The sequence below is a fragment of the Typopeltis vanoorti genome, chromosome 11, assembly GCF_054136105.1.
Source record: "Typopeltis vanoorti isolate ZY-2024b chromosome 11, IOZ_Tvanoo_1.0, whole genome shotgun sequence".
In the NCBI taxonomy this organism is placed as follows: Eukaryota; Metazoa; Arthropoda; class Arachnida; order Uropygi; family Thelyphonidae; genus Typopeltis; species Typopeltis vanoorti.
The window spans coordinates 29494105-29521229 of record NC_143559.1 but is presented as its reverse complement, the minus strand read 5'-3'; the positions used below and the strand labels follow the sequence as shown (position 1 = coordinate 29521229).

General features: G+C 36.0%; 1 protein-coding gene across 1 annotated transcript in view; it reads left to right on the top strand.

Annotated features, from left to right (window-relative positions):
• LOC150101406 (1-phosphatidylinositol 4,5-bisphosphate phosphodiesterase-like) overlaps positions 1-27125 on the top strand; it is a 675244-nt gene that overhangs the window by 236154 nt on the left and 411965 nt on the right. The window contains exons 11-12 of the mRNA XM_090400793.1: positions 3199-3409; positions 21688-21781. Coding sequence (XP_090256919.1) covers positions 3199-3409; positions 21688-21781 — 305 coding nt within the window. The remainder of the gene's footprint in view (positions 1-3198; positions 3410-21687; positions 21782-27125) is intronic.

Sequence of the window (27125 nt, the reverse complement as noted above, 5' to 3'; positions counted from 1 at the left end):
GATGAAGTATACAAAGAGCAGGGGAGTGGAAGAAATAGATAAAGGCAAAAATAATGTAGGATCATCAGCGAGCACCAGGACGGCTTGTTTTTTATTATTAATCAAGGTTTTACTAATTTTTTTCGAAGGTTCTAATTTTTCCCCGAACTTTGTAGCAAAATATGGTGCCCCGAAGTCTTAGTGCCCTTAGGCGATTGCATAGGTTCGCCTAATGATAAAACCGGCCCTGCAGCCACCCCACATCCATGACATTTGTTTCTTATTTATTCTCATTTGTTCCAACTCATTGAATAGTGTTTCATGTGGTATTCTGTCAAATGCCTTTGCAGAGTCTAGCAGTATCATGATATATACATGATATATTTTGGGGCAAATTTGGTTAGCAAGGGTGTTAGAGCTAGGTTTTTTACTTGGAGAGTGGTGAAGGAGTGGAATAAGCTGCCAGAGTCTGTTGTGGGTGGACTATGAATGAGTTCAAGGCGAGGTATGATAGATACTGTGTGAATGTCGAATAGTTGTTCTTCACATGATGTTAGGGCCTCCCTCGATGAGTCTGTCGACTCCCTGGAGTAGCCCGTAATAATAATAATAATATCCATTTCCCTTATTTGATTGTGTTGCTACTATTATAAAATGTAAATTATTAAGGCTTGACCTGCCTTTCACTGTCGTGCTATCCATCCATTTTTGGATTTTTACCTTTAACCAACACTTCCACTAATTTGACTACTATTCCTGAGATACTAATTGGTCTGTAATTTGTTACTTCTCTCTTGGATTTGCTGTTATGTGTCAATGTTATATTTTACCCTCTTTCTACTGAGTTGTAAATTTGCCAGGGCTGAGACTTAACAACTTTGTCAGAGTCACTGCCCTCCCTAGTTGCCAGATTACATATTCTCGTAGCACATGGACCAATGTGCCTTCCATTCCCACTGCTATATTCACATTAGTATTTTTCAATATGCTGAGAATCTCCAGTTGATCTACCTCAATTCTCATATCAGTCTCTGACAAATTAGCTACTGCAAATTCTCCACATGGATGACAAACCTTGCAAAGTGATCACTTGGTAAAATTCGATTAAGCTATCCTTCCATTATCATTCTTTCTCTTACTTATTACATATAGAAAAAAAAAAGTCTGAGCTAATTTTCTCTCATAATCTGATTTAGCCTTCCTTACTATACATTTATCCTTCTTGCCTGTGATTTGCATTGCTCATTTGCATGCTGATAACCTTTTCTTTATATTTCCTCTACAATGTTTTCCTTTTTAGAAGTCCCTACTTTATATTGATACTCATTTATTTAACTCCCACTTGGTTTTTCCTCCCAAATCAGGATGTGCAGTGTGATGCTGCTTCCCTCAGACAATCGCTGACCACTTCACATGCACTGTTGACACTGTTTCTTGTTGCCTCTTATTCCATGGCATTCCTCTGAGCTGCCTCCTAAATTTGTCATAACCACCTACTTTGTAGTCCCATATAAACCCTTTCTTGACTGAGAATTTCACACTTTTAGCAACTTTCCAGAACAAGACTGTCCGTGCGGTTAGCCTAGTGGCGTTATGCTTCGCAACAATATGCCTGGGGAAGGAGTGTCCTGGGTTCGATTCCCATCAATCAATGACGTAAGGAGCTTAAGGATCTTCCTCAGCCATAGCCAAGTTAGCCGGTCTTGGGTGGACAGCAGGGTTTTTTCTGGCAGTTTATCTGGGGTTTTTCATCCTGCAAGCAGGCAAACCAGCCCCATGAACATACACGGATTACAGTCATGAACACTACCCTTTGAGGATGCAGCAAGGAGTGACAAACCGGCCACATTAATTGCATCGTGAACCCTCATTAGGGAACTCTACCTGTCCTGAAGGGATGGATGAGATTAATCAATCAGAACAAGACTGCATGGTCACTTTCCCTGATAGGAAGCAGAGTGCTACTGTGAATAAGTATGCATCTTCTGATGCTGTTACTAGATACAGCACTCTGAAACCCTTGGTCCTCTTCTACACATGGTGTTGTTTCATGTAATTATCCCTTAGTTGCTATGTAAATTCCATTTTCTTGCCAGGTGCTCTTTCTTCCTTCCAATCTCTATCTCCATAGTTAGAATCCCCATAATAATTGCTTGGCCTGCATTCATTGTATTGAATGCAGTTCACTGTGGCTAATGCAGTGCTTCCACGCATCGCTGTTATGAATTAAACTGCTGAAAAATGAATAATTTCCAACACCTAAGCTTTTTTTTTTTTCATCTATGGACTAGTTTTTATTTTTACTTTTATTTTTATTTAAGGAATAATATGACATACTTTGTGGTAACTAAAGTTGACTTTCCACATCAAGTCTCATCAATCTGTGGAGGTTCCGAATAATAATAACTTCAGATACTTGTAGAACTCAAATGTTACATTAAATTCATATTAAACAGAAGCTAATAAGGCACCCAGAAGTCTAACAATTATACTTAAGTATAATTTTGATTTTCTGACTACATAAAGAGTAGTGTGCATTGGATGCATAGCCAGGAAATATATATAGTTAACAGACAAAAAAGGTGTGTGAAATGTGTAGTGTAGTTCTGTTCAGGTTATAATGTCCCCCCCCCCCCCCCCCGCCTCCCCAAGAAAATCTGGAACTCTGAAGAGAGGCCACTCTTAACTGAATAATAATGATTTTTTTTCCCCGTTTAGCATGAAGGATGAAATATTTTTTTTAATTTCATTACATTTATATATATTGTTTAATTTCATTTTGTATACATTCAGCTGCTGATGACATAATAAATAAAAATTGTGATTATACAAAACTTTAGAAAACTAAAGTTTTCTAAAGTCAATAAAGTGTAAAGGTTTTCTAAAGTCAGCTTTAGAAAACTTTTACACTTGCTTAACAAATGTGCAGAATTTTTTGCTATAAGGCTATAATAGATTTCTTTAATATAATTTTTGTTAAAACAGTTAACTTTCACTATAACAAGTCATGGAGACTGCAGGAATAGTTGTTATAGTGAATAATTTATTATTGTGAATTTCCTTTAGAATAGCATTGTACTTATAGTGATTTGATCAGGACTTTCCAATAGTTTGTTATAATATTTGTTATAATGGTTTGTTATAACAATGTGTGCTGTAGTGAGAGTCAGCTTTATAAGAGAACAAAACTTTGATATAATATCATCATTTATTCATTAGGAAGACTGAGCCAGAATGGTTTGATACGCTATCTGATGTCCGATGAAAATGCTCCAGTATTTCTAGACCGGCTTGATATTTACATGGATATGGACCAACCTCTTGCACATTATTATATTAACTCTTCTCACAATACATATCTAACAGGTAGACAGTTTGGTGGAAGATCGTCTGTAGAAATGTATAGACAAGTTCTCTTAGCAGGATGCAGGTAATAATTTTGAAATTATGCAGAAAAAAATCAATTGCATAACTGATACTATACTGATGAAATATGAATAGTTATTTAATTATTTTTGTTGAATCAATAAGAAGTGTCATTATTTGTTGAGAGGTTTTATTTTTTGTGCTATTACAAATGAATAGTATACTCTACCGCTGATATAACACCCATAATCCAACAAATGTTCACTAATAATTCTCACTTGAATAAGGTGAATATTATATTAATGAGATTAATTTAACAGGCACTGCAGCCAGAGAATGCCTGCATCTAAAAAAAAAAAAAAGGTTTGATGGACTGTGTTGAGTAGTATGGCTTCCTGAAAAAGTCCTGAAACTCTGTGGTGGTGCAGTGTAATAATAAAAATTATTTAATTTTCATTTATGGATTAACTCTTCACAGTAGGGAAGTGGAAAAGAGACCTGAAATTCAAATTTTAAATCTTAAGCAAGCATTTTTAACTTATTAGTGCATCCTATTGCAGTGAACATGCTTATCAGATCACAGTACTCCTCTGTGCCTCAATAAGCAGGAGTCAGCAAACATTTTCTGAGAAGGACCAGATAGTAAAATATTATAGACTTTGAGTCCCAAGAAGTAAATTTGAGGGCATCATGTACTTATATGTAAGATAGAAAACAAAACTCAACACCTTTTTATTAAGAAAATATAGAATCAAATTGTGTACTAACAGATTTTTGGAAATGAGATATAATTTCACCTTATTGGGGTTCAATCTAATCATCAGAATCAATTGCAAATATTCATTACATAAAATTGATTTGTAACTAGATATTAAGTATTTTGTCTTTGAAAATGTCTTTTAATGCAGTGAATATTGGTTCAAATATGTACCAATATTCACCATGTACTTAACAATATTCTTAGTCACATATAAACTCATTATAGGTGTGACTAAGAAACATATGGCTACATCACATTAACACTATAGACATTGAAAAAAGCAATTTCATGACTCTGTTATCATATTCATTTAAAAACCATCCTTAGTTTGCAGGTAATATAATAATAATAGACTGCAAGTCATAAGGTTTGCTGATACCTTCTCTCTATAGTTTAGTTAGAAGAACAACAGGACATACACCATTCTATTGGAAATGACATTGGTTCAGTTTATGCCATCATGCAAGGAATCTTCATATTCACTTTTTGCACTTGAAAGCGAGGTAGCTGGTGTCATATTGAGGTATCAGAGTTACAAAACAGGCAAACTAGCCAGATAATACACTCAGTTAACAGATCAATATACACATTATGTAATATACACATCGTTAGTATAAAGTAACCTCCTATGATGAGACCTAGACTTCATGGAACATGCATGCAATATCATCATCATCATCAATTTCCTGCCTTGTACCCTCAAGGGATGTACAGGATATGATAGTACTACATGAAAAATTTACATTATTACTAACTTCCTATCTACAATTTTCCTCCAAATTAGTCTGTTACTTGTTAAGACTCCAACATTATCAGATCTTATATTTCTATCATCTAAGGAACTTTGTACAGTATCAAGCCACCTATATCTTGGTCTTCCTGTGGGTCGTTTTCCTGTTTAAGTGACCATACCACCTTAGATTAGCTCTGCTAAAGCATTCCTGGATGCTGACAATGTTAAATTCTTTCTTAATATCCTCATTTTTAATATGATATTGCCATTGATGCCACCTGTTCATGCCTCTAATCTTTCTCAGGACTCTCATATCTGTGGTCTCTTGTCTTTGGTCAAGTGTTTTACTTCTGACCCAGCTCTCAGATCCATAAGTTAAAATTAGTTTGAACACCGTTTTGTATACAGCTAATTTAGTGTTCCGACTAATTTCTCTGTTATTCCATATGAATTTATTCAGTTGACTTTCTACCATACCAGCTTTGTTTGATTCCGTTATCTATTTTCATATTTAATTTACCATCTTCACTAAAAATTGTGCCTAAGTAGCTGAAATGTTTTACTTGTTCCACAGGTTCTCCGTTCAAAACGCAGTTGACATTTTCAACGATTCTGCCTATTTTCATCGTCTTTGTCTTTTTATTGCTGCCCTTCATACCATATTTATTACAACAGTTATTCAATTATGTTAGGGGATCTTGCAGACTTCTAACGGATTTATTTAGAAGTATAACATCATCCGCATAAAGTAAAGAGCTGAGATTAACACCACTAATTTTGATATCATGTTGAATATCACTTTCCTTCATAATGTGATCCATATAGATAATGAATAACAGAGAGGATAATGTACATCTTTGTCTCACACCAGATTTAACATTAAACCATCTTCCTGTACTTCTTTCAATTCTAACAGCTGACTTACAACTCAAATAAAGACTAAGTATTGCTTTGATATAATGCCCCATTGACACCATATAACTGTAGCGTATTGAATAGCTTGGCACCTTGTCATATGCCTTTCCCAGACTGACAAAACTTAAATACAGATCTTTGTTATATTCCCATGCTTTCTCAACTATTTGTCGTTAAGTGAAGAACTGATCCTGACAGCCTCTATTTGGCCTAATCCAGCTTGTTCTTCACCAAGCTTTTCTTCCACAATTCTTCTCAACCATTTCTCAAGTATACTTGCATAAATCTTGCCAAGAACACTCAGTAGGGAAATACCTCTGTAATTCTCACATTCAGTTTTATTTCCTTTTTTATATGGGTACTATGAGAGCTGTACTCCAATCATCGGGAATTCGTTCCTCTGTCCAGGCTTTCTAAACTATGCAGTGCAGCCACTGTAAGACTTTTATACCTCCATACTTGAGCATTTCTAGTCTACTATCTACTCCAGCTGCCTTTCCACATTTCAGACTTTTGATGGCTTTTTCTACTTCAAGTATGGATATGTATTCCTCACTGTATGCCTGTTGAGTGTTTTTTACCACTGTGCCATCATTGCTTGTTTCATTTAGCAATTTTTCGAAGGACTGTAATTACTCCATACTTCAAGGATATCTTTTTCTCCCATTTTCATGTCACCATTATCATCTCTAACTCCTTTTACAGCACTCTTTCCTCCATTTCTAAGCATCTTCAACAACCTCCAGAATATCTTACCGCCTTCATGATATTTATTTTCTGTATTCTTGCCAAAGCCCTCCTGTGACTTTTGTTTAGCTAGTTTTACACAGTACATACATACATACATAGCTCATGGCAAAAACATGATGTTAAAAAAGAGAATCATGATGTCATTATGTATTATTATTATTATTTGACACCTCCAGGGAGTCCAAAGACTCATCGAGGGAGAGTGTGCCAACAGCATCGAACGATTAGTCCCCTTCCAACTACTAACTGTGCTCAAACTTACTTAACTGAGCCATTAGTAGCAGAGGCTCTACCAATCGACAAACCTTTGCCGGCATTATCAGAATTGAAGAATTTAAAATATTTTAAGTTAAAACTTTGAAGGAAAACACAGATCTTAAGGGGCAGCCTTCTGAGGGGATGGTGCAGAACATCAGTAGAGTGAAAGTGACGGAGGCCATGAAGAGGATGAGGAATGGAAAATCAGTGGGCCCCGACAGAATTCTAATGGAGGTATGGAAGGCACTGGGGGAAGAGGGAATTGACCTGTGGGACCTGTTCATGAAAATTTGCCAGCAGGAAAATATACCCGAGGAATGGAGGGAGAGTACTCTTGTCCCCATCTACAAGGGTAAAGGGGATGCACAAGACTGTAAAAATTACAGAGGAATAAAGTTGATGTCCCACACAATGAAAATCCTAGAAAGGGTTCTTGATGGTAGATTGAGGAAGGAGGTGGAGATTGCAAAGGAACAATTTGGCTTCATGCCTGGTAGATCAACAACAGATGCTATCTTTGGGTTACGGCAGATGATGGAAAAGTATTGAGAGAAACAAAGGGAGCTACATCTGGCATTTATTGATCTGGAGAAAGCATACGATAGAGTGCCAAGGCAAGAAGTCTGGAGGTGTCTGAAGGAGAAGAAGGTTCCAGAGATATATGTCAGGTTGGTGCGGGAAATGTACAGAAATGTGAAGACAAGTGCTCGGACCTGTCTGGGACAGACAGAAAGTTTTCAAGTAACAGTTGGCTTGCATCAAGGGTCAGCATTAAATCCGTTTCTGTTTAATATTGTGATGGAGATGATAACAGAGGAGGTGAGAGAAGATGCGCCTTGGACAATGTTGTATGCAGATGACATCTTGCTGTGTGCAGATTCAAGAGAAGAAGCGGGAACTAAACTGGAAAGATGGAGAAAAGTACTGGAAGAGAGACGTATGAGACTGAGCAGAAGTAAGACAGAGTATATGTGTTGCACAGTGGGTGGCAGACAGGAGACAGATCTGGAGCTGGAAGGAAATGTCATCAGGAAGGTGAGAGACTTTAGATACTTAGGTTCAACAGTGGAAGAAGATGGAGGAGCTGAGAAGGAAGTGGGATGCAGGATACAAGTGGGTTGGAGGAACTGGAGGGAGATGGCTGGAGTGTTATGCGATAAGAGGGTGCCGATCAATCTGAAAGGCAAAATCTATAGGAGAGTAGTGAGGCCAGCTATGACTTATGCTATAGAAACTGTGGCCCTGAGGAAAAATAACATCAGCAGGATGGAAGTAGGAGAGATGAAAATGCTTAGGTGGATGTGCGGTGTGACCAGAAAGCATCGTCTGAGAAATGACTATGTCAGGGGAACAGTGAAAGTTACGGACTTAGGAGCGAAAATACAGGAGGCAAGGTTGAGATGGTTTGGTCATGTGATGAGGAGGGAGGACGAATATGTGGGAAGAAGGATCATGCAGATGGATGTGCAAGGAAGGCGGAAGCGTGGGCAGCCAAAGAAGAGATGGAGGGAGCTGGTAGAAGAGGACTTGAGGATGAAGAAGTTGGATGTGGTGACAGCCCAAGACAGGAAGGTGGAGGAGACTCGTTATCAGCAGTGACCCCACTTAAGTGGGAGAAGCTGCAGAAGAAGAAGAATCCAAGAAGTTGAAAAATTAAAATAAAAGTTAAAAGTAAAAGTCTGAATATGTTATAATAAGGAAAAGAAACATATATATATATATATATATATATATATATATATATATATATATATATATATCATTATAAATTCAGATCTAAGTTCGTAATCCAAGTCACAGCTTCAGGAGCCGCTTGTAAAAAGTCATTCCAGTCATTCTGATAAGCAGAGAAGATGCATTCTGTTGCAATATGTTGCATAGTCTGTCGTGGAGCACCACAGTCACATACTGGAGATGTTTGTCTGTTCCATTTATAGAGAGTATCTCCACATAGACCATGATTTGTCTAAATTCTATTTAGTACCGTCCATGTTTTGCGAGGTAGATCTAATCCTGTGATAATTTGATCACCTTTAAAGATATTATGCAAATGTTCTTTCATATTTTCCTTCCATGTTTCTTCCCGCTTTGATAAAGGATTAAAATTATTTTGCGCTAGTTCTTCTTCTCTTGCTCATAGTGATGGATGGCAAGATTTCAATCTATTGACGTTGAGTTGGGAGATCCTGATGAATAGGTAGGTTCGGATTACCAGCAATTTTTTGGAATTCACGGACTAAAGAATTCAATCTACTTAGGAATAATGCCTGCTAAAAGAGGTAACCAATATGTTGGGGTCGATCTAATAGAGTCTGTAATTAATCTTAAGGTATTGTTCAATTGAGAATTGATAATCCTTGTGTGAGGGCTATTTAGCCACGCAGGAGCACAATATTCAGCACTTGAGAATATCAAAGCAAGGGCTGTTGTCCGAAGAGTAGAGGCTCTAGAATCCCAGGTAGTGCCACACAGTCTCTGTAGGATAATATTATTTGTCCTTAGTTTATATGCCAAGTTTGAAAGATGTTGCCGGAAAGTGAGAGAACGGTCGAGTGTGACTCCCAAGTACTTAAGGAATGTATTATATGGAAGTATAGTGTTGTTCAATTCAATTTTTAGTTTTACATTTGCCAAGTTATTATTTAGATGAAAACAGGATATCACCGTTTTGCTCCTATTTAAACAGAGTCTCTATCTTTTAAAATATTCATCCAGAATAGTTAAGTCAGCTTTTAGAATTTCTTCTGTACGACTTATGCATTTATGCTGTGTAGTTATTGCTATATCATCGGCATAACAAAATTTCCTTGACGTAGTGATGGGAAGATCAGATATATACAGATTGGATAATGATGGAGAGAATATAGATCCCTGTGGCGGTCCATTATTTAACTTCCTTTCGCTGCTAGTTTTATTACCTATAGTCACTATAAATCTTCTATATCTTAGCTTATTGTTAATAATATGGACTATTGTTTTACTTGGGATAATTTTATATAATTCATATAGAGGTCCTTGTCTCTAAACGTTGTCGAAGGCTGTTGACAAATCAATAAATGCTGCTGATGTTTTTAAACCTTTTTGAAAACCAGCTTCTATGTGAGTTACCAAAGAGAGAACCTGGTCACAACACCCACGATTTGGTCTGAAGCCAGCTTGTTCTATTGGGACATTTTTCAAAATTGCTTATTCTATTATAAATAAGTCTTTCAAAGAGTTTATAACAACTGAGGAGAGTAATAGGTCGGTAACTTTCCGTTTATGATTAGGCTTACCAGGCTTTAAAATTGAAAGTACTTTTGCTTTTTTAAAAATAGTGGGAAGTTTACCAGTTGTAAGAATGTCAGTATAGAACTTTGTTAACCATAATCTTGTATTTCTTCCCAGATTAATCAAAAATTCTGGATGAATGTTATCAAAACCAGGAGCCTTACCAGGCTTTAATTCCTTTAAGGCTGCTTCAACTTCTTGCTGTGTAAAAGGGTGTGCAAAATTTGAAGTTATAGGTGAAGACTTGCTAAATTCTTTTTATTTTCTCATTATATATATTGTATGTTTTTTATCGATTGGAATACGTGATATATTAACAACATGTATAGCTAGTCGATCTGGCGTGATTCTTGGTTGTTCTTTAATAGAGCACTACCACCTAGTTTCCTAAGAAGGCTCCAAGCTTTATGGCTGGATTTACTGTATTTACCCATTTTTTCCTTCTGGATATATCCAAGTTTTCTAGGAGTTCGTCTGCTGTTTTGGAGTCATTGTTTATCTGATATTCATTATAAAGTAATTCACATTCTTCACTCCAACCATGATTATAGTTATGTCTAATACCTCTAGGGATACTTTTCTTGGCAGCAAGCAGGACTACACCTATAAATCGATGAAAATTACTACTTATTGGAGATATCCAGCGAATTCCAGTCAGCCTTTTTAAAATTCCAGCATGGGATAGGCTTTGATCTTACAAATGGAAATGCCAATGTCAATTAATACTGGTCTATGTTGACTATGAGGAAAGTCAGTTAAGACCATTCTCAGATTTTGCATGGGGTGACCCATGCAAAATCTGAGAATTATTTTTGCTCACAACACATAAATCAGGGTTATAGTCTCTTTTCCAGGCCACAGATCTAAAAGTGCGTTTGTTGAAGATTATTTAGTTTGATCCAATCAACAAGTTTTTCACCACATTCGTTGTTTCGAGCATAATTCCACTGTTCATGGTGACTATTAAAGTCCCCCAATATAAATTGCGGGCAGTGTTTAGCTTTCTTACATTTGTCTCTGTATTCTCTCAGAGCACAAACTGACTTATTTGCCAGGAACTTTTGATATGCTTTCTTCTTTTCCTTCTGCCTCTTTAAATTCCTGTGCCCACCATGGAGTTCTTATTTTTCTATCCTTGCAGACAACCTCACCACATGCCTCTCTGGCTGAATCAATCAGTGTTTTATTCAAGGCTTGCCATTGAATCTCCAAGATTTGATTGCTGTTCTGAAACTCTTTCATTTTTTCTTGAATAATGTTTGTGTATTTTAGTCTACAGTTCACATCTGAGAGCTGCTCAACTTTTATTCTCTTTAAAACTTTCTTACGTGTTATTCTTTTCAATATGAAATTCAATTTTATCCTGCTCAAGACTAAATAGTGATCACTTCCAATTTCAAATCCTCTGTCCACTCTAGTGTCTTGCACCAGGGAGAAAACATCACTATCAACAATAACATAGTCAATGAGAATTTTCTTATTCCTTGCCTCTTCTCTCCATGTGAATTTGTGCACATTTTTATGTTGGAACATTGTGTTAGTAATAACCAGGCCATGTCTTGAGCAGAAATCCAACAGGTATTTGCCATTATTATTAGCTTTGCTCTTTTCTCCAAATTTTCCCAAAATATTTTTGTATGTCTGGCAGTCATTTCTTACTCTGCTATTTAGATCCCCAACAAGGACCAACTTTTCCTTTTTTATTGTATCAGTTGCTTTCTCTAAAGCATCAAAAAATTCCTCCAGTTCTACCTTAGTAGAACCTTCTGTGGGACCATAGGTACAAAAAGTCTCATTGTCCAATTCCCCATTCTGATATTTGCCCAGATCACTCTACTTGAGACTGTCTGCCATTCAAGGAGATTAGCCTTATATTTTGTGTTGAATACTATGGCTACTCCTTCTTTTCCAACATTTTGCAACATTGAACTCACATCCCCAATCACTGAATTTATTCAAGTCTTCTTGTAAGGCCACTACATCACTCTTTTCTTTCTCCATTTATAGAAAACCCACCAACGGGAAGATTTTTTAATACGGCTTCACACCACCACCCCAGGCAAAATAAGTTTAATAAAAACCTTGAGAGTTAGAGCTTACAATATTTCCAGCACAGAAAAAATGGAAATGAAAAATTACATTATTTAATATAGATCCTCAGAAAAAATGGTTTTGAACCCAAGATAATCAAGAAAATCCTCAACACACCTCCTACAAGCATCTCACAAAAGCATTTCAAGAACGCAATCACACTACCATACATCAAGAATGTTACAGACAAATTGGCCAAATTACTAAGCAAGCATAACATTAAAGTTGCTTTTCTTCCGCTAGAAAAAATATCAAGATTTCTACATCCCCCAAAACCTCCACATCACCCTTTAAAAAAACCAGGTGTATATAAAATTCATTGTTCCTATGGCATCTGCTACGTAGGCCAGACGGGAAGATCAGGGGAAATTCGTATGAACGAATACCAAAAAGATGTGCAAGAAAGGAGAGAACACAAATCAGGCCTAGCATCCCACATACAGTAACTTCTACTGACCATAAAGTACTCTGGCATAAAACGAGCATGTCTTATATTGAAAAAAACTGTTTCATAAGAAAATTTAAAGAAGCTGCTTATATGCTTAGAATTCCAATGCAACAAAAACCAGGGCCTAATTCTACACCAAGTTTGGTCACCATTGATTAAAAATATACCTAAGTCAGACCTTGGACAGTGTGAATGCGAACAACAGAACGTGACAACATCCAGCATTGATCAAACTTAGCATGCACAGATTCTGAATTCGGATTTTTTAATTTAATGAACAGTTAGACAGCCATGACTTAATGGAATGGACTATTTTGAGTAATTTCTCATTTCTTGTGTTTAAACTTTTAGTTACCTTTAACCCTTGAAGATGCAAGTCAAACTATATACGAAACTTGTTGGGTTTGCTTATTTTTATTTATCTTAATAAACATCTGGTCGCAATACTAGAATCTTTCTTTTGAATCTTCTGTTATCTCTGTTATTAAATCTAATACTTGAGTCACGCATTTTGCTTCAACTACATGTTGCGTAAAATAATCGTGTGTTAGTAACTCAAGGAATTTAGCTTCAAAGCCATTATCACTACCGCTTTCTTCAAACTCTCCATTGAAAGGACACAACTGTGTTGAAATAATCACTAATGTCGTACCTTCTATTTTATCTTTTCTATATTTTTGAAAAATGCTACAACCATTGTATTCTATTCATATGAGTACATTATCCTCTGTTAACTCTCACTGAAGCCAGTGATTTGTGAACTGACTAACTATATCAAAGCCACAAATTCTGCATGCATCAGTATTCGTAATACTCTTTGTATTGTTGAATAAGTAGTTTCCCTCTAGTATCCCTTTCCTTCCCACAAGTTCTTATCCTATTATTCAAGTTGTTTGACTCTGTTTTGACCATCCATGTATTGTCTTCCTTTGTTTATTATCTCACACCAATTCTGGTATCTTACACAGAACAGCCCCACTGTCCAGTATTCATTTCTCTGACTAACTACACATTCTCCTCCTCTTATTGGCCATCTACATAGCTTCATACTACATCTCTCACTGAAATGCTGATGTTATAATGCAGTAAATGACTCTCTCTCTCTCTCTCTCTCCCTCTCTCCCCTACCTTCAGATTTATCCCATGGTATGATCACTGCACTCCTCCTCAGTTCTCTACTATCATACCTTGGAAACACACTAGCAATTTTCCCTCCCACACTCTTCCACTTCACTGCTGACAATTTATTTCATAATATGATCCATATAGATCAGGCATGTCAAACACCTAGCTGCATGAGGCCTGCCGACAAGTAACATGTGGCCTGCAAACTTTGTAACCAATATAGTTATTTAACTTTTAACAATACTGAATTAAATAAACATACTTAAAAAAATAACATTTCCACTTAAGATTATTTTATATGCCAAACTATCGAATTTTAACGAGCAAATCTACGTACGCGGCTACATCCTCTGACCACAGCAGTTGGAGGCTAGCCATTCGCAATTTTCAAGTCTAAAGAAAGTGTAGTGTTTTCTTTATAATTAATAAAGAATTTATAAAAATAATGTTGAAACCTTCAACCAGTATGAGTAAAAAATGATTCATTGAAGAAGAACATTGTAGTTTTCAAGAAAAATGGAAGTTACAATATTTTTGTATTCAAGGGGAAAAAAAACAATTGATATGTAGAAACTCTATTGCAGTTTGCAAAGAATATAATATTAAAAGGCATTACGATACAAATCATAAAGAAAACTATGACAAATATATTGCGAAACTTCGTGAAGATAAATTGTCAGAATTAAAGTTGACACTTCAAAATCAACAAAGTGTATTTACCAAACATATTGAAGATAATAGTGCTACGGTAAAAACCAGTTATTTGTTATCACATTTAATTGTAAGCAAGTTGAAATCATTCACTGAAGGGGATTTATTTGCAGATGTATTATTAAAGCAGTTGAAGTGTTGTGTCCTGATCAATTAAAGAAATTGAAAAATATAAGCTTATCTCGAAATACCATTGCTAGCAGAATTGATTCCTTAAGGAATCAATTAAAATGAATAATTCCAAAATTTCAGCCCTATTCCCTTGCAATTGACAAAAATACAGATGTATGGATATCACTCAGCTGGCTGTTTTTATTCGTGGATGTGATATGAACTTAAAAGTAAGTAAAGAACTTCTAGAAATTATTCCTATGCACGATACAACCACTGGAGTTGATATTTTTGATGCCCTTATGGAAATTTTGAATGAATACAATTTACCATTAAAAAAGCTAGTTGGTCTTGCAACTGAACAAGTCATGGTGTTCGTGCCATGACTGGTATTGTTAAAGGAGTTGTTACAAATTTAAAAAAAAAATGCAAAGAACAAGGTAATAATAATTTCCAACATTTTCATTGCATTATTCATCAGCAAACACTATGCTCCAAAGTTTTAAATATTGGACATGTCCTAAAATATGTCAGTAAAATTGTAAATTATATTTGTGCACATGCGCTTAATCATTGCCAGTTTAGTAACTTTCTAGAATATATAGAAAGTGAATATAGCAACTACCTTATTATACAGAAATTAGATGCCTTTCCAGTCATAAGGTTTTAAAGCGATTCTTTGAATTGCTGGACAAAATTATCATTTTTTTAGAATCAAAAAATTATGAATGTGAAATATTAAAAAAATGATCAATGGATAAAGGACCTGGCTATTTCAGTTGACATTACAAGTCAACTTAATCTTAAGCTACAAGGCAAACATCAAGTAGTTACCGTGTTATTTGACAATATTAACATTTTAAAACAGAAATTATTACTTTGGCAAAAACAAATTCAAAAAGAAAATTTATCCCATTTTGAATGTTGTCAATGATTATTACAAAAATCACCGAAATTGAAATTTTCAGAATATTCCAATCAAATTAAGTTATTAGAAAATGAATTCAAAAGAAGATTTTAAGAATTTTGAAAATCAGTTTCACCTATTTACTTCTCCTTTTTTCAATTAACTTCAATTAACTCCAACAATTTACGGTTGGAGTTGATTGAAATTCAGTGTGATTCCGTATCAAAACAAAAATATATGGATGTTGGAATTCCAAAGTTCTATAATTATTTATTACTCGATCGATACCCCAATGTGTTATGTGCAATTATCTATGTTCAGTAGCACATATTTATGCGAACAACTATTTTCAACTTTAAAGAATAATAAAACTGCAGAAAGATCAAGATTAACAGACCAGCATGTGCAAACAATATTGAAAATAACTACAGCTCAACAAATTCAACCAAATTTTGAAGATTTCGTTTCTTAAAAAAAATTATGCGTATAATTTTATTTAAATATGTAAACTTTATATTTTATAGGTATTTTTGTAACATAGTTGTATTTTGTACTTATATGCTCTAACGTTAATATTAAAAAATCTGTTTCCTCTTTATTTCGAAATTTTTTTCTATTGCGGCCCATGGTTTGATGTATAATTCCTAATTTGGCCCTTGGAGGTAAATGAGTTTGACATGCCTGATATAGATGATAAATAAGCATGGATATAAAGTGCACTCTTGTCTCACACCTGATTTCACATCAAACCATCTTCCTGTGAATTCTCACTGCTCACTTACAGCTTAAATGTAGACTTTGTCTCTGTATAATGTTCCATTTACTTCATATAATTGTAGCATTGTGAAGAGTTATTCTCTTGGCATCTTGGTCACGTTAAATACAGATCCTTGTTATATTCTAATGATATCTCAACTATAAAGTGAAAATCTGATTCTGACAACCTCTATTTAGCTTAAATCCAGCTTTTATTATTATTTTATTATTATTATTATTATTGTTCTCCAAGGAGTCGACAGACTCATCGAGGGAGGCCCTAACATCATGTCAAGAACAACTATTCAACATTCACACAGTATCTATCATACCTTGCCTTGAACTCATTCACGGTCGTAGCACCCACAACAGACTCTGGAAGCTTATTCCACTCATTTACCACTCTCCAAGTAAAGAACCTAGCTCTAACGCCCTTGTCAACCACGCTTTTGCCCAGCTTCCATGCATGGCCCCTAGTCCTCCCACCACCAGTCATATTTTCAAAAATATCTTCTGGATCAATCTTATAAAAACCCTTCAGTAATTTGAATGTCTCAATCATATCACCCCTCCTTCGCCTATCGTCCAATTTCTGCAACCCACAAATCTTCAACCTATTCTCATAGGGTTCATTCCACAGACCTGCTATTATCTTGGTCACTCGTCTCTGGACCCTCTCCACTTCCTCCCCATCACGAAGAAACCCTGGTGCCCATAGCTGGGCACAGAAGTCCAGATGGGGTCTTATCAAGGCTTGATACAGAGGAACAACAACTTGTTTGTCTCTGCATGTTAAAGTATTTTTCAGAAGCCAAGTGATTTGGTGAGCTGTTTTAGTTACTTTTGCAATGTGTCCCCTAAACTTCAACTCCCTATCCACCAACACTCCCAAATCCCTGGCCTCATCAATCTCCTGGAGTATGGTTCTACCAATGCGATATACTGCTGCTATTCTTTTCACCCCAAAGTGCATAACCTTACACTTTGCCACATTAAATTGACATCCATTTTTCCTAGCCCAGTCCTCCAAACTATCCAAATCATCCTGCATAATTTTGACATCCTGTGCACTCACAATTGCTCTACCCAACTTTGCATCATCAGCAAACAAGTGAACGCTTCCTCTCAGATCCTTTCCAATATCATTATATTTCCAATATAATTTTCCTTCAGATTTCTTTTCGACAATTTTTCTTAACCTGTTCTCATTTGTATTTATTTACCTGGAATTAGAGAAATTCTTCTCTAATTCACACGTTCAATTTTATTTCCTCATTTATAGATGCAAACTATTAAAGCAGCATTCCAGTAATCTAGAATTCGATATTCTGACCAGCCTTCCTGAATTATGCAGTGTAGCCACTGTCAACTTTTATATCTCTATATTTGAGCATTTTTGGGTCAAAAATCATCTATTCTTTCTGCATTTCAGCCTCTTTTGATAGCTTTTCTGCTTCAAGTATTGCTATATGCTCCTGATTGTATTCCTTTCAAATATGCGAAGGGTTATAAGTAATAGTGCAGATTCTGGTAGTCCTGCAAGAGTATTTGAATAGGCTATACAGATGGGCAAATGAATGAGGATATCGGTTTAATGCAGCAAAGTCTTGTGATTTGCAACACATTGATGGGATGCTGCATACTCTATTGGAGGAGTTGTACTGGAGGAAGTAGGGGAGATAAGAGATCTGGGGTTGATGATTGATAGAAACCTAAAATTCAGGAGACACATTGTGAAGGTGGTGAAGGTAACCCAGAGGATTGCTGCAATACTGAGAAGGACACTTACCTGCAGAGATAAAAGAGTTATCATTCCTTTGTATAAGACCCCTGATCAGACCGCACTTGGACTATTATTCTCAGATTTGGTCCCCAGAATTTGAAGCGGATAAATTAACTGTGGAAAGGGTACAGAGGCAGATAACAAAGATGGTTTCAGGATTGTACAATGTTAGTTATGAGGATCAGCTATGGAATGTGGACTGCAGAGTTTGGTGGATAGAAGAAGGAGAGGTGATATGATTGGGACTTTTAAACTGTTGAGAGGTGGTTACAGAGTTGACACTGGGGAATTCTTTTGCTTGGTTGAACAGCTGGAAGGAATGACAACAAGGGGCCATCCCTGGAAGTTACGAAAGGGAGCTGCGAGCAAGAGGGTGAGGAGTGGTTTCTTTGCATGGAGGATGGTTGAATCATGGAATGCATTGCCTGATAGAGTGGTGAGAGCGAGAACGGTCAATGAGTTTAAGGAGTGGTATGATAGACTTTGTTCCCTAGGAAACAAAGTCTATCATACCTCTGTCTGATATGTATGATAGACTTTGTTCCCTAGGAAAAGGGAACAAAGTCTATCATACCTCCCATGATGAGTCTTGATAGACTTATGTTTCCTAGGAAGGATCTCTCTCAGTGAGTCTTTTGACTCCTTGGAGGCCTAAATAATAATAATAATAATTATTATTATTATTTTCTACACTGTAATAATTACCCAGATATCTAAGATATCTTGGATATCTGGGTAATTCAGTTTCTCTGACATATTTATCATCTCTGATTCCTTTTACTGTACCCTTTCATCAATTTTTAAGTGTTTTCAATGGCCTGCAGAATATTTTGCCATCTTCCCAATATTTATCTTCTGTATTTGGTAGGAACTTTCATTATGCTTTCTTCTTTTCTAAGACTGCCTCTTTAACTTATTGAATCCATCATAGAGTTCTGGTGTTTTTCTAATCTTGCATTCAACTTTACCACTTATCCTCTAGCTGAATCAGTCAATGTTTTCTTCAGAGTTTGCCAGTGAAATGCCAAGACTTGTGTTTTTCTGGTTTTCAAACTCTTTCATGGTTTTTTAAATAATGTTTGTATAGTTGAGTATACAATTCACCTCTGTAAGCTGTTTAATTTTAATTCTTTTTAAATTTAAAATGTTCTTACATATATATATTTTTTTAATATGGTATTAATTTTTATCCTGTTTATGACTAAGTGATGATCACTTCCAATTTCAAATTCTCTGTATATTCTTGTGTCTTCAACCAATGTGAAGATATCACTATCAGTGGTATTATACTCAATAAGACTTTTCTTGTATCTTTCCTTCATGTGAATTTGTGCATATCTTTATGTTGAAACATGGCATTAGTGATGACTAGTTCATGTCCTGAGCAAAAATCCAGCATGTGCTTACCATTATTATTAGCTTTTTTCATTTTTTTCCCAAATTTTTTTAGAACATTTCTATATGTCTGAGATTAATTTCCTATCTTACTATTTAGATCTCCAACAAGGACCAGCTTTTTTGTTTTCTTTATCTGCTGTCTTTTCTAATGATGTACAGAATTCCTCCACTTCTTCCTTAGGATAATCGTTTTTGGGACTGAGAAAACACAAATAAGCTTCATTGTCAATTTCACTCATGTGAAATTTGCACATGTAGCTATTTGAAATTGCCAGAAGAATCAAGAAGTTTATTTTAATGTTTTGTATTGATTGCTCTGACCATGCCTTCCTTCTTTTCCTCAATCACTGTTGTCCAAATATGAAATTCTGTATTAATTATTTAGCAGGATCTCACCGGTTTTGGTCTTCTTTGTTTCATTAACACCAGTTATGGTCGTGATTTGTTTCTCTAGTTCTGCCAGTTTACCTTCTTTTCTGTTGATGTTTCTTATGTTGACTGTGTGCATCTTCAGTTTTGCTAATGTTGTTTTAAGTTTGTTCCATTAGCTGACTTTTCATTCTTTTTAATTTCTTGACAAAATGAGTAGGGGTTCATTTAACTAGGTGACATCCTAGCCATTATAAAATTTCATTGTTTGTTTCTGGTTTAATTCAACATTGAATATGGTTTGGTTTCCTAAGTACTAAATTACTACCCATCCTCATTTGGTGTTCAGTAGAGACCTACTAACAGGGCAAACCATGTGAAGTTGAGTATTAGGCATTAGTTAGAAACCTGTTGATTGTTCTCTGCATTCCTTAAAGGATTTGTGAACATCTCCTTTCAGTTATCTAGCTTTGACTTTTGAGTAACTCCTGTATATCAGGTTCTATAGATTATGTAATTACTATAGTTGACTTCTGCTGTTTTCTATATACGTAATATACTCTGGATAATAGATCTCAAATTGTTGATGTAGTAATTTTAATATTAAAGTTTCAGATAGCTACGTGTGCAAATTTATCATATCTGTTATGTTGACTGCTGCATGCAGTTTGTTCACAGTGGAAAAATAATTCATTAGTACCTATTTATTTCTTTTGAATGTGAAATTAATGGGAAATAAATGAAATTTTCTTATTTAATTAGATCAAACCTGTTATATGTTTGAGACAGTATTGCTGACACTTTTGAGACAGTGTTGCTAACATTATCTGAAAAAGAAACATGTGGCACAGATATATACTGAGAAGTCAGACTAGAGCCAAATATTATTATTATTATTGTTATCTTCTTGACGTCCATGGAGTCATAAGACTCATCATGAAAAGTCAACATTAGTCGATACAAAGTCCTATCATACCACTTCTTAAACTCAACCACTGTTTGCACTTTCACACCCTCTCAGACAATGCATTCCATGCTCCTACCACTCTCCATGAAAAAACTTAGTTCTCATCCTTTTACTATTTCCTTTTGTAACTTTCACGGATAGTCCCTTGTCCTTGTTCTGCTGTATGAAAAATTTCCTCAGTGTTAATACAATAATAATAATAATCCTTCAACAACTTAAATGTCTCAATCAGATCTTCCTTTTTTTTTTTTTTTTTTCTTCTGTCCACCAAACTCTGCAGTCTGCAGTCCTCAGTCTATCCTCATAATCAACCATGTACCTTTTCCATGGTTACTTCATTCCCTTCAAATTTAGATGTAGTGTGACCAAAGATTTATACATTGGGACCACCACACATTTATCTCTCATGGTCAATGTCCTCCTCAATATTGCAGCAGTTCTCTGAAATGTCTTCACATCCTTTGCAATATGTCCTCAAAACTTCAAATCTCTATCCATAATCACCCCAAGATCCCTTTCTTCCTCCACTTCTTCCAGTATAACTCCACTAAGTGAGCATGAAGCATCCTATTTGTGGATTACAAATTTTAAAACCTTTCATTGATTTGCATTAAACTGATATTCCCATCATTTGCCTACCTTTCCAGCTTCATCCAGTTCTGAAGCACTATCTCCACTACTGCTGAATTCTGAGATTGAGATACTTATGTCTCCTAGTATCTCTCACTACCTACATTTCATGCACACAAAGAGTTTCCCATCCTGAACCTGCCACATATTTCAAATTCTTTATTCTTTCTAAAATAATTATAATTAACTAATCATCCCTTAAAAATTTTCTTTGCTGACTTACTGCATAAATAAATGTATCTGTGTATATAAATATCTAAATATTGAAAGAAGATTTTAAAAATTATTAGTTTTAGTAGCCATAAAGCATTGTTTTGATAAAGCATTTTATTGTGTTTATACTTTCCATTTTTTAATCAGATGTGTTGAATTAGATTGCTGGGATGGAAAAGGAGAAGATGAAGAACCAATCATTACACATGGAAAAGCAATGTGTACTGATATATTAGTTAAGGTTTGTAACCTTTACTTAATTAAATATAGAATTTTTGAAATAATAAGATACTGTTATTTTAATACAGTTATTCCTTTCATTTAATTAAAAAGTGGAAGTTCAAAATTAGATCAGTATTTTAAAATTTGAGCGTTGCGTACTCTTAATTTATCAGTTTTACTGATTTTAATTCTAATTTAGAGAATTTTTATTTATTTATTTTTTTAAACACAAAATGTAGTATTATATATCTCATTTGCAGGATGCAAAGCCATGAGTAAATCATCAATTTGAATGAATTCCAATGTTTAATGCATGTTACGCTTTTTTTTTTTATGAATAAAAGGAATAAGTAAACAAGTGACTACTTAAGTATAAATAATAAGTAATAAGGCTGCTTAATTTCTACATTAGAAGATTTGGAGGGGAATATCCAGTTGTTTGCTGATGATGCTAAACTCGAGAATGCAATAATTATTAAAGGTTTCCCTGAGACCCTGCAGGATTATTTAAATAGACTGACAGAGTGAGCAAATGATAATGATTGTGATTGTAGAATTATGCATTTGGGGCTGAAAAGATTATAATTGATGTATTAGAATAACGAGATTAAAGATTTGAAAGTAACAGCGAGCTGAAGTTTCTGAGATCATATTGGCCGCTAGAGGGATTCGTCGTCTGTAGTGTTTGTTGAGAGCTCCTGATAAGATAAGTATTATTTTAAGTTATCATTGACAATTTTGCTTGATTGTTATGTAGTTTTGTTTGCTTTGCATATCATAGTGTGTCTGTTTGTGTGTTTTTGGTGTTTCAATTATTAATTTGATAAAATACGATAGAAGTGAGCACATGGCTCCCGTTAAAAAGGAAAATGGCTGCTAATAATAATGGTTCGATATCTTTATTCAATAACTGTAATATAAAGGAGATTATTCAGAGTACTATCTGCGAAATGTACACTTTGCGGAGAGCGGTTGGAGTATGGTTAAATGATGATAAAGGAGTGAACGTGTGTAGAAAATATAAGGAAAATGAAGTAAAGTGTATTTCAGGTTGTGAGTGATATTTTTGTCAACTTTCAGAATGAAGAAAATAACGATATGATAAGAAATTGCGAGGTTGTACCACAGAACTGTGAACGCGTGAAAGTAGAAAGTATGAATGATGGTATTAATACAGAGGAAATTAATGGTTTAACAGATAATAAAAAAGATCAGATAGATGCAATGAGCGAGATTGCGTTGTTGAGCGGAGCGATACATAGAGCAAAGCGGCAGCTAGAGCCTATGCACAAATGTCTAACGAGTGTACCAGCCAATAATAAAAAGTATGATAGGAAAAATAAGAGTATGATTGTGAACGTAAACAAAATGAAGGAGCAAGTGCTGTAAGGAGATTTGTTAGTACGAGGTGTGTTAGTAGAGGATTTGACAAAATCGTATCAACCTGGTGCGACCATCAAGGACGTAAGTGAGTCTATTAGAGAGCAAAAGGAAAGGGTGAAAGAAATGATTGTTGTGGCAGGTACGAATGATTTGAAAGGAGATAAAATGGAAATGATAGAAGACCTGAATGAATTGTTTGAGGTAGCAAAAGAAAAGTGTGAGAGAGTTAGGATGATTAGTCTTTTGCCACGGTATGACAGTGAAGTGTTTAGAAGGGGGGCCAAAATTGCAAATGACTTTATGTGTGGGTTATGCACGACGAGTGGTGTGGAATTTGTGGACGTGTGGAGTGAGTTTGATTGGTGAAAGGATCTATATAAGATGGATGGTTTGCATTTGAATGCATTCGGTGTAAGGAGACTTGAAAAAGTGTTGTTGAATGAAGTGGATGTGCAGAATCAGGGGAAACCAGATTTATTAAGTGGAGGTGGGGGGGGGGAGAGTAGATATGCAGACCTTAGGGAGGCAGTTGAATGTATGAATGAGTATAATATGCCCGAGCGAATAAGGACAACAAATCCGAATGGGATAGCTAGTTAAGGCATCAAGATAGGAATGGAACTAATGGGGGTCTAAAATTCATGTACACTAATGCTAGGAGTATTAGGAACAAGAAGGAAGAATTTTTGGCCTTGGTTGACACTTCCAGACCACAGGTTATTGGCATTAGTGAAACATGGCTGACTGTAGATGATATAGCTAGTGGGATTGAATGTGATGGGTATAGTGTGTTCAGGAATGACAGGGAGAATAAAATGGGGGAAGGAGTATTGTTGATGATAGTTGATGAGCTGCAGCCAAGGAGAATAGAAGTTAAATTGCAGGATAGAGAAAAGAGCACATTTGAGGCCATTTGGTGCGAGATTGTGGCTAGCAGAACAAAATATACAATTGGGTGCTGCTATAGACCAGGTGATGGAAAAGATGGTGGTGACAGTATGTACAAGCAAATAGAAGAAATGAGTTGAAGGAGGGTAATTATTGTGGGAGATTTCAACTATGGTAGCATTGATTGGAGTGAGGAGAGGACACGCAGGAGGAAGGAATTGGGTTTTATGCGGTTATTAAGGGATAACTATCTGCGACAGCATGTAATGGAAAATACTATGGGTCAGAGAGTGCTTGACCTAGTAATTGCATCTGAGGATGTAACTAATATGACCACATTGCCACCGATTGGTGAGAGTGATCATAGTATCTTGACTTGGGAGGTGGCTAATGGGCTGGTAAGTATGACAAGCTTAGGAGTTTGGTTGGTTCAGTACCATGGCATGTACAACTGCAAGGACTAGAAGTTGATAGTGCATGGGAGGGGGTTAAGAAGTGTTTCCATGAAGCAATGGCTGACTATATACCTAGAGTCCGTGTAATAAACCAAGTAGGGTTTAAATGGATGAATAACACCATTAAGCTTGAGCTGCAAAAAATAAAACAACTATGGAGGGAATTTAAGGAGAAAGGTGACTGGCAGGCACATGAATGGTATAAAGTGCAGGCCAGAAGGGTAACAAGTGTGGTAAGAAAAGCAAAAAAGGATTATGAAAGAATATTGGCCATGCAGGCTAAAGAGAATCCTAAACAGTTTTTTCGATATGTTGCAAGTAAAAGAAAAAATGTATTTGACAGAATAATTTTAAAGAATGCCGATGGTAGGGAGGTAACCGAATCAGTTGATATAGTTGAGTTATTGAGCGAGCACTTTGCAAGAATATATCATCCAGGTGGTGATATTGCAGGAATGAAGGAACCAATAGCTTATACGGGAATTGAGGTGAATGAAATGGAGGTGAACAGTATATTACAAAACCTTAATTTGAATACATCTGTGGGATTGGATGGTATACTAGCTCATGTCGTACGTGAAGCGGCTAAAGAATTGTCAGTACCCTTGACCATTTTGTTTAATTTGAGTCTCGATTCTGGGTTAGTCCCGAGGGGGTGGAAAGAGGGGAAAATAGTTCCACTGCATAAAGGAGGTTTCAAGACTGCTGTTGTAAATTACTGGCCAATTAGCATATCAGGAATCGTTGTGAAGGTCTTGGAGAAATTAGTCAAGAAAAGAATACAGGATTGGATAGATGAAAATCGGATATTGTATGGGGGACAAAACATGGTTTTGTGAAAGGTAGATCATGCCTCAGTAACTTGCTCACGTTTTATAACACAGTGACGGCTGAACTGGATAGGGGTAATGGGTTTACATTGATTCTACTGGACCTTGGCAAAGCCTTTGACAGGATACCACATTGTACTCTAATCAGTAAACTGGAGCAGATGGATATGGATATAGGGTTTGTAAGATGGATAGGAGGGTGGTTGATGGAGAGATACCAGAGAATGGTTTATTTGGGAGTTGAGTCCAAAAGACAGCTTGTGACTAGTGGTGTGCTGCAGGGTTCTGTTCTTGGACCACTACTTTTCAATTTGTTAATTAACAATATAGGAAAGGATCTGAGAGGAAGTGTTCACTTGTTTGCTGATGATGCAAAGTTGGGTAGAGCAATTGTGAGTGCACAGGATGTCAAAATTTTGCAGGATGATTTGGATAGTTTGGAGGACTGGGCTAGGGAAAATGGATGTCAATTTAATATGGCAAAGCGTAAGGTTATGCATTTTGGGGTGAAAAGATTAGCAGCAGTATATCACATTGGTAGAACCATACTCCAGGAGATTGATGAGGCTAGGGATTTGGGAGTGTTGGTGGATAGGGAATTGAAGTTTAGGGGGCACATTGCAAAAGTGGCTAAATCAGCTCATCAAATCACTTTGCTAATGAAAAATACTTTAACATGCAGAGACAAACAAGTTATTGTTCCTCTGTATCGAGCCTTGATAAGACCCCATCTAGACTACTGTGCCCAGATATGGATCCCAGGGTTTCTTCTTGAAGGGGAGGAGGTGGAGAGGATTCAGAGACGAGTGACCAAGATGAGAGCAGGTCTGTGGAATAAACCTTATGAGAACAGGTTGAAGATTTATGGGTTGCAGTAATTGGTCGATAGGCAGAAAAAGGGTGATATGATTGAGACATTCAAATTACTGAATGGTTTCTATAAGATTAATCCAGAAGATATCTTTGAGAATAGGACTGGTGGTGGGAGGACTAGGGGCCATACATGGAAGCTGGGCAAGAGTGTGGTTAGCAGGGGTGTTAGAGCTAGGTTTTTTATTTGGAGAGTGCTGAATGAGTGGAATAAGCTGCCAGAGTCTGTTGTGGGTGCTATGACTGTGAATGAGTTCAAGGCGAGGTATGATAGGTACTGTGTGAATGTCGAATAGTTGTTCTTGACATGAAGTTAGGGCCTCCCTCAATGAGTCTGTCGGGTTCTTGGAGTTGCCCAGAATAATAATAATAACATTGCCAAAATCTGTAAAAGAGCAAAGGATCTTGAAGTTGAAAGTTTTTTCAACCTTGGTATCACTTCTGGGTCTGGCTCCCACTGGTGAGACCTCAAGTCAAAAAGTCAAAAGCAATCTGGGTAACCTTCCCATAATGCATAGCATTATACATATCCATAAGGATATGTGCATTGCATTATGGGATACTGAGGGAATCGATGTGAAGTCATTAGCCTGTATATACAAGTAGCCCAGTCGTGAAGTGACTTCATGCACAAACTTTGTTTGCTTACACTTGGATAAAAGATGAAACCAAGAATATAATTTCTTGGCATCTTTAATTTATAGCGCAAAGGATCATTTGAATATTAAGGAATATCAATAAGTAGAGTAAAGGAATTTATTATCCCTTTTTCCCATTTATTATCCTGGATTACTGTGTACAAATATATGTCTGTGTGATTAGCCTAGTGCAGTGATGGCGAACCTTTTTACCCAGGTGTGTCAAACTTTTTTTTTTTTTAAATATTGACGTTGTTGATGTACTACTTGCATACATGCATTATAAATGTAACTACATA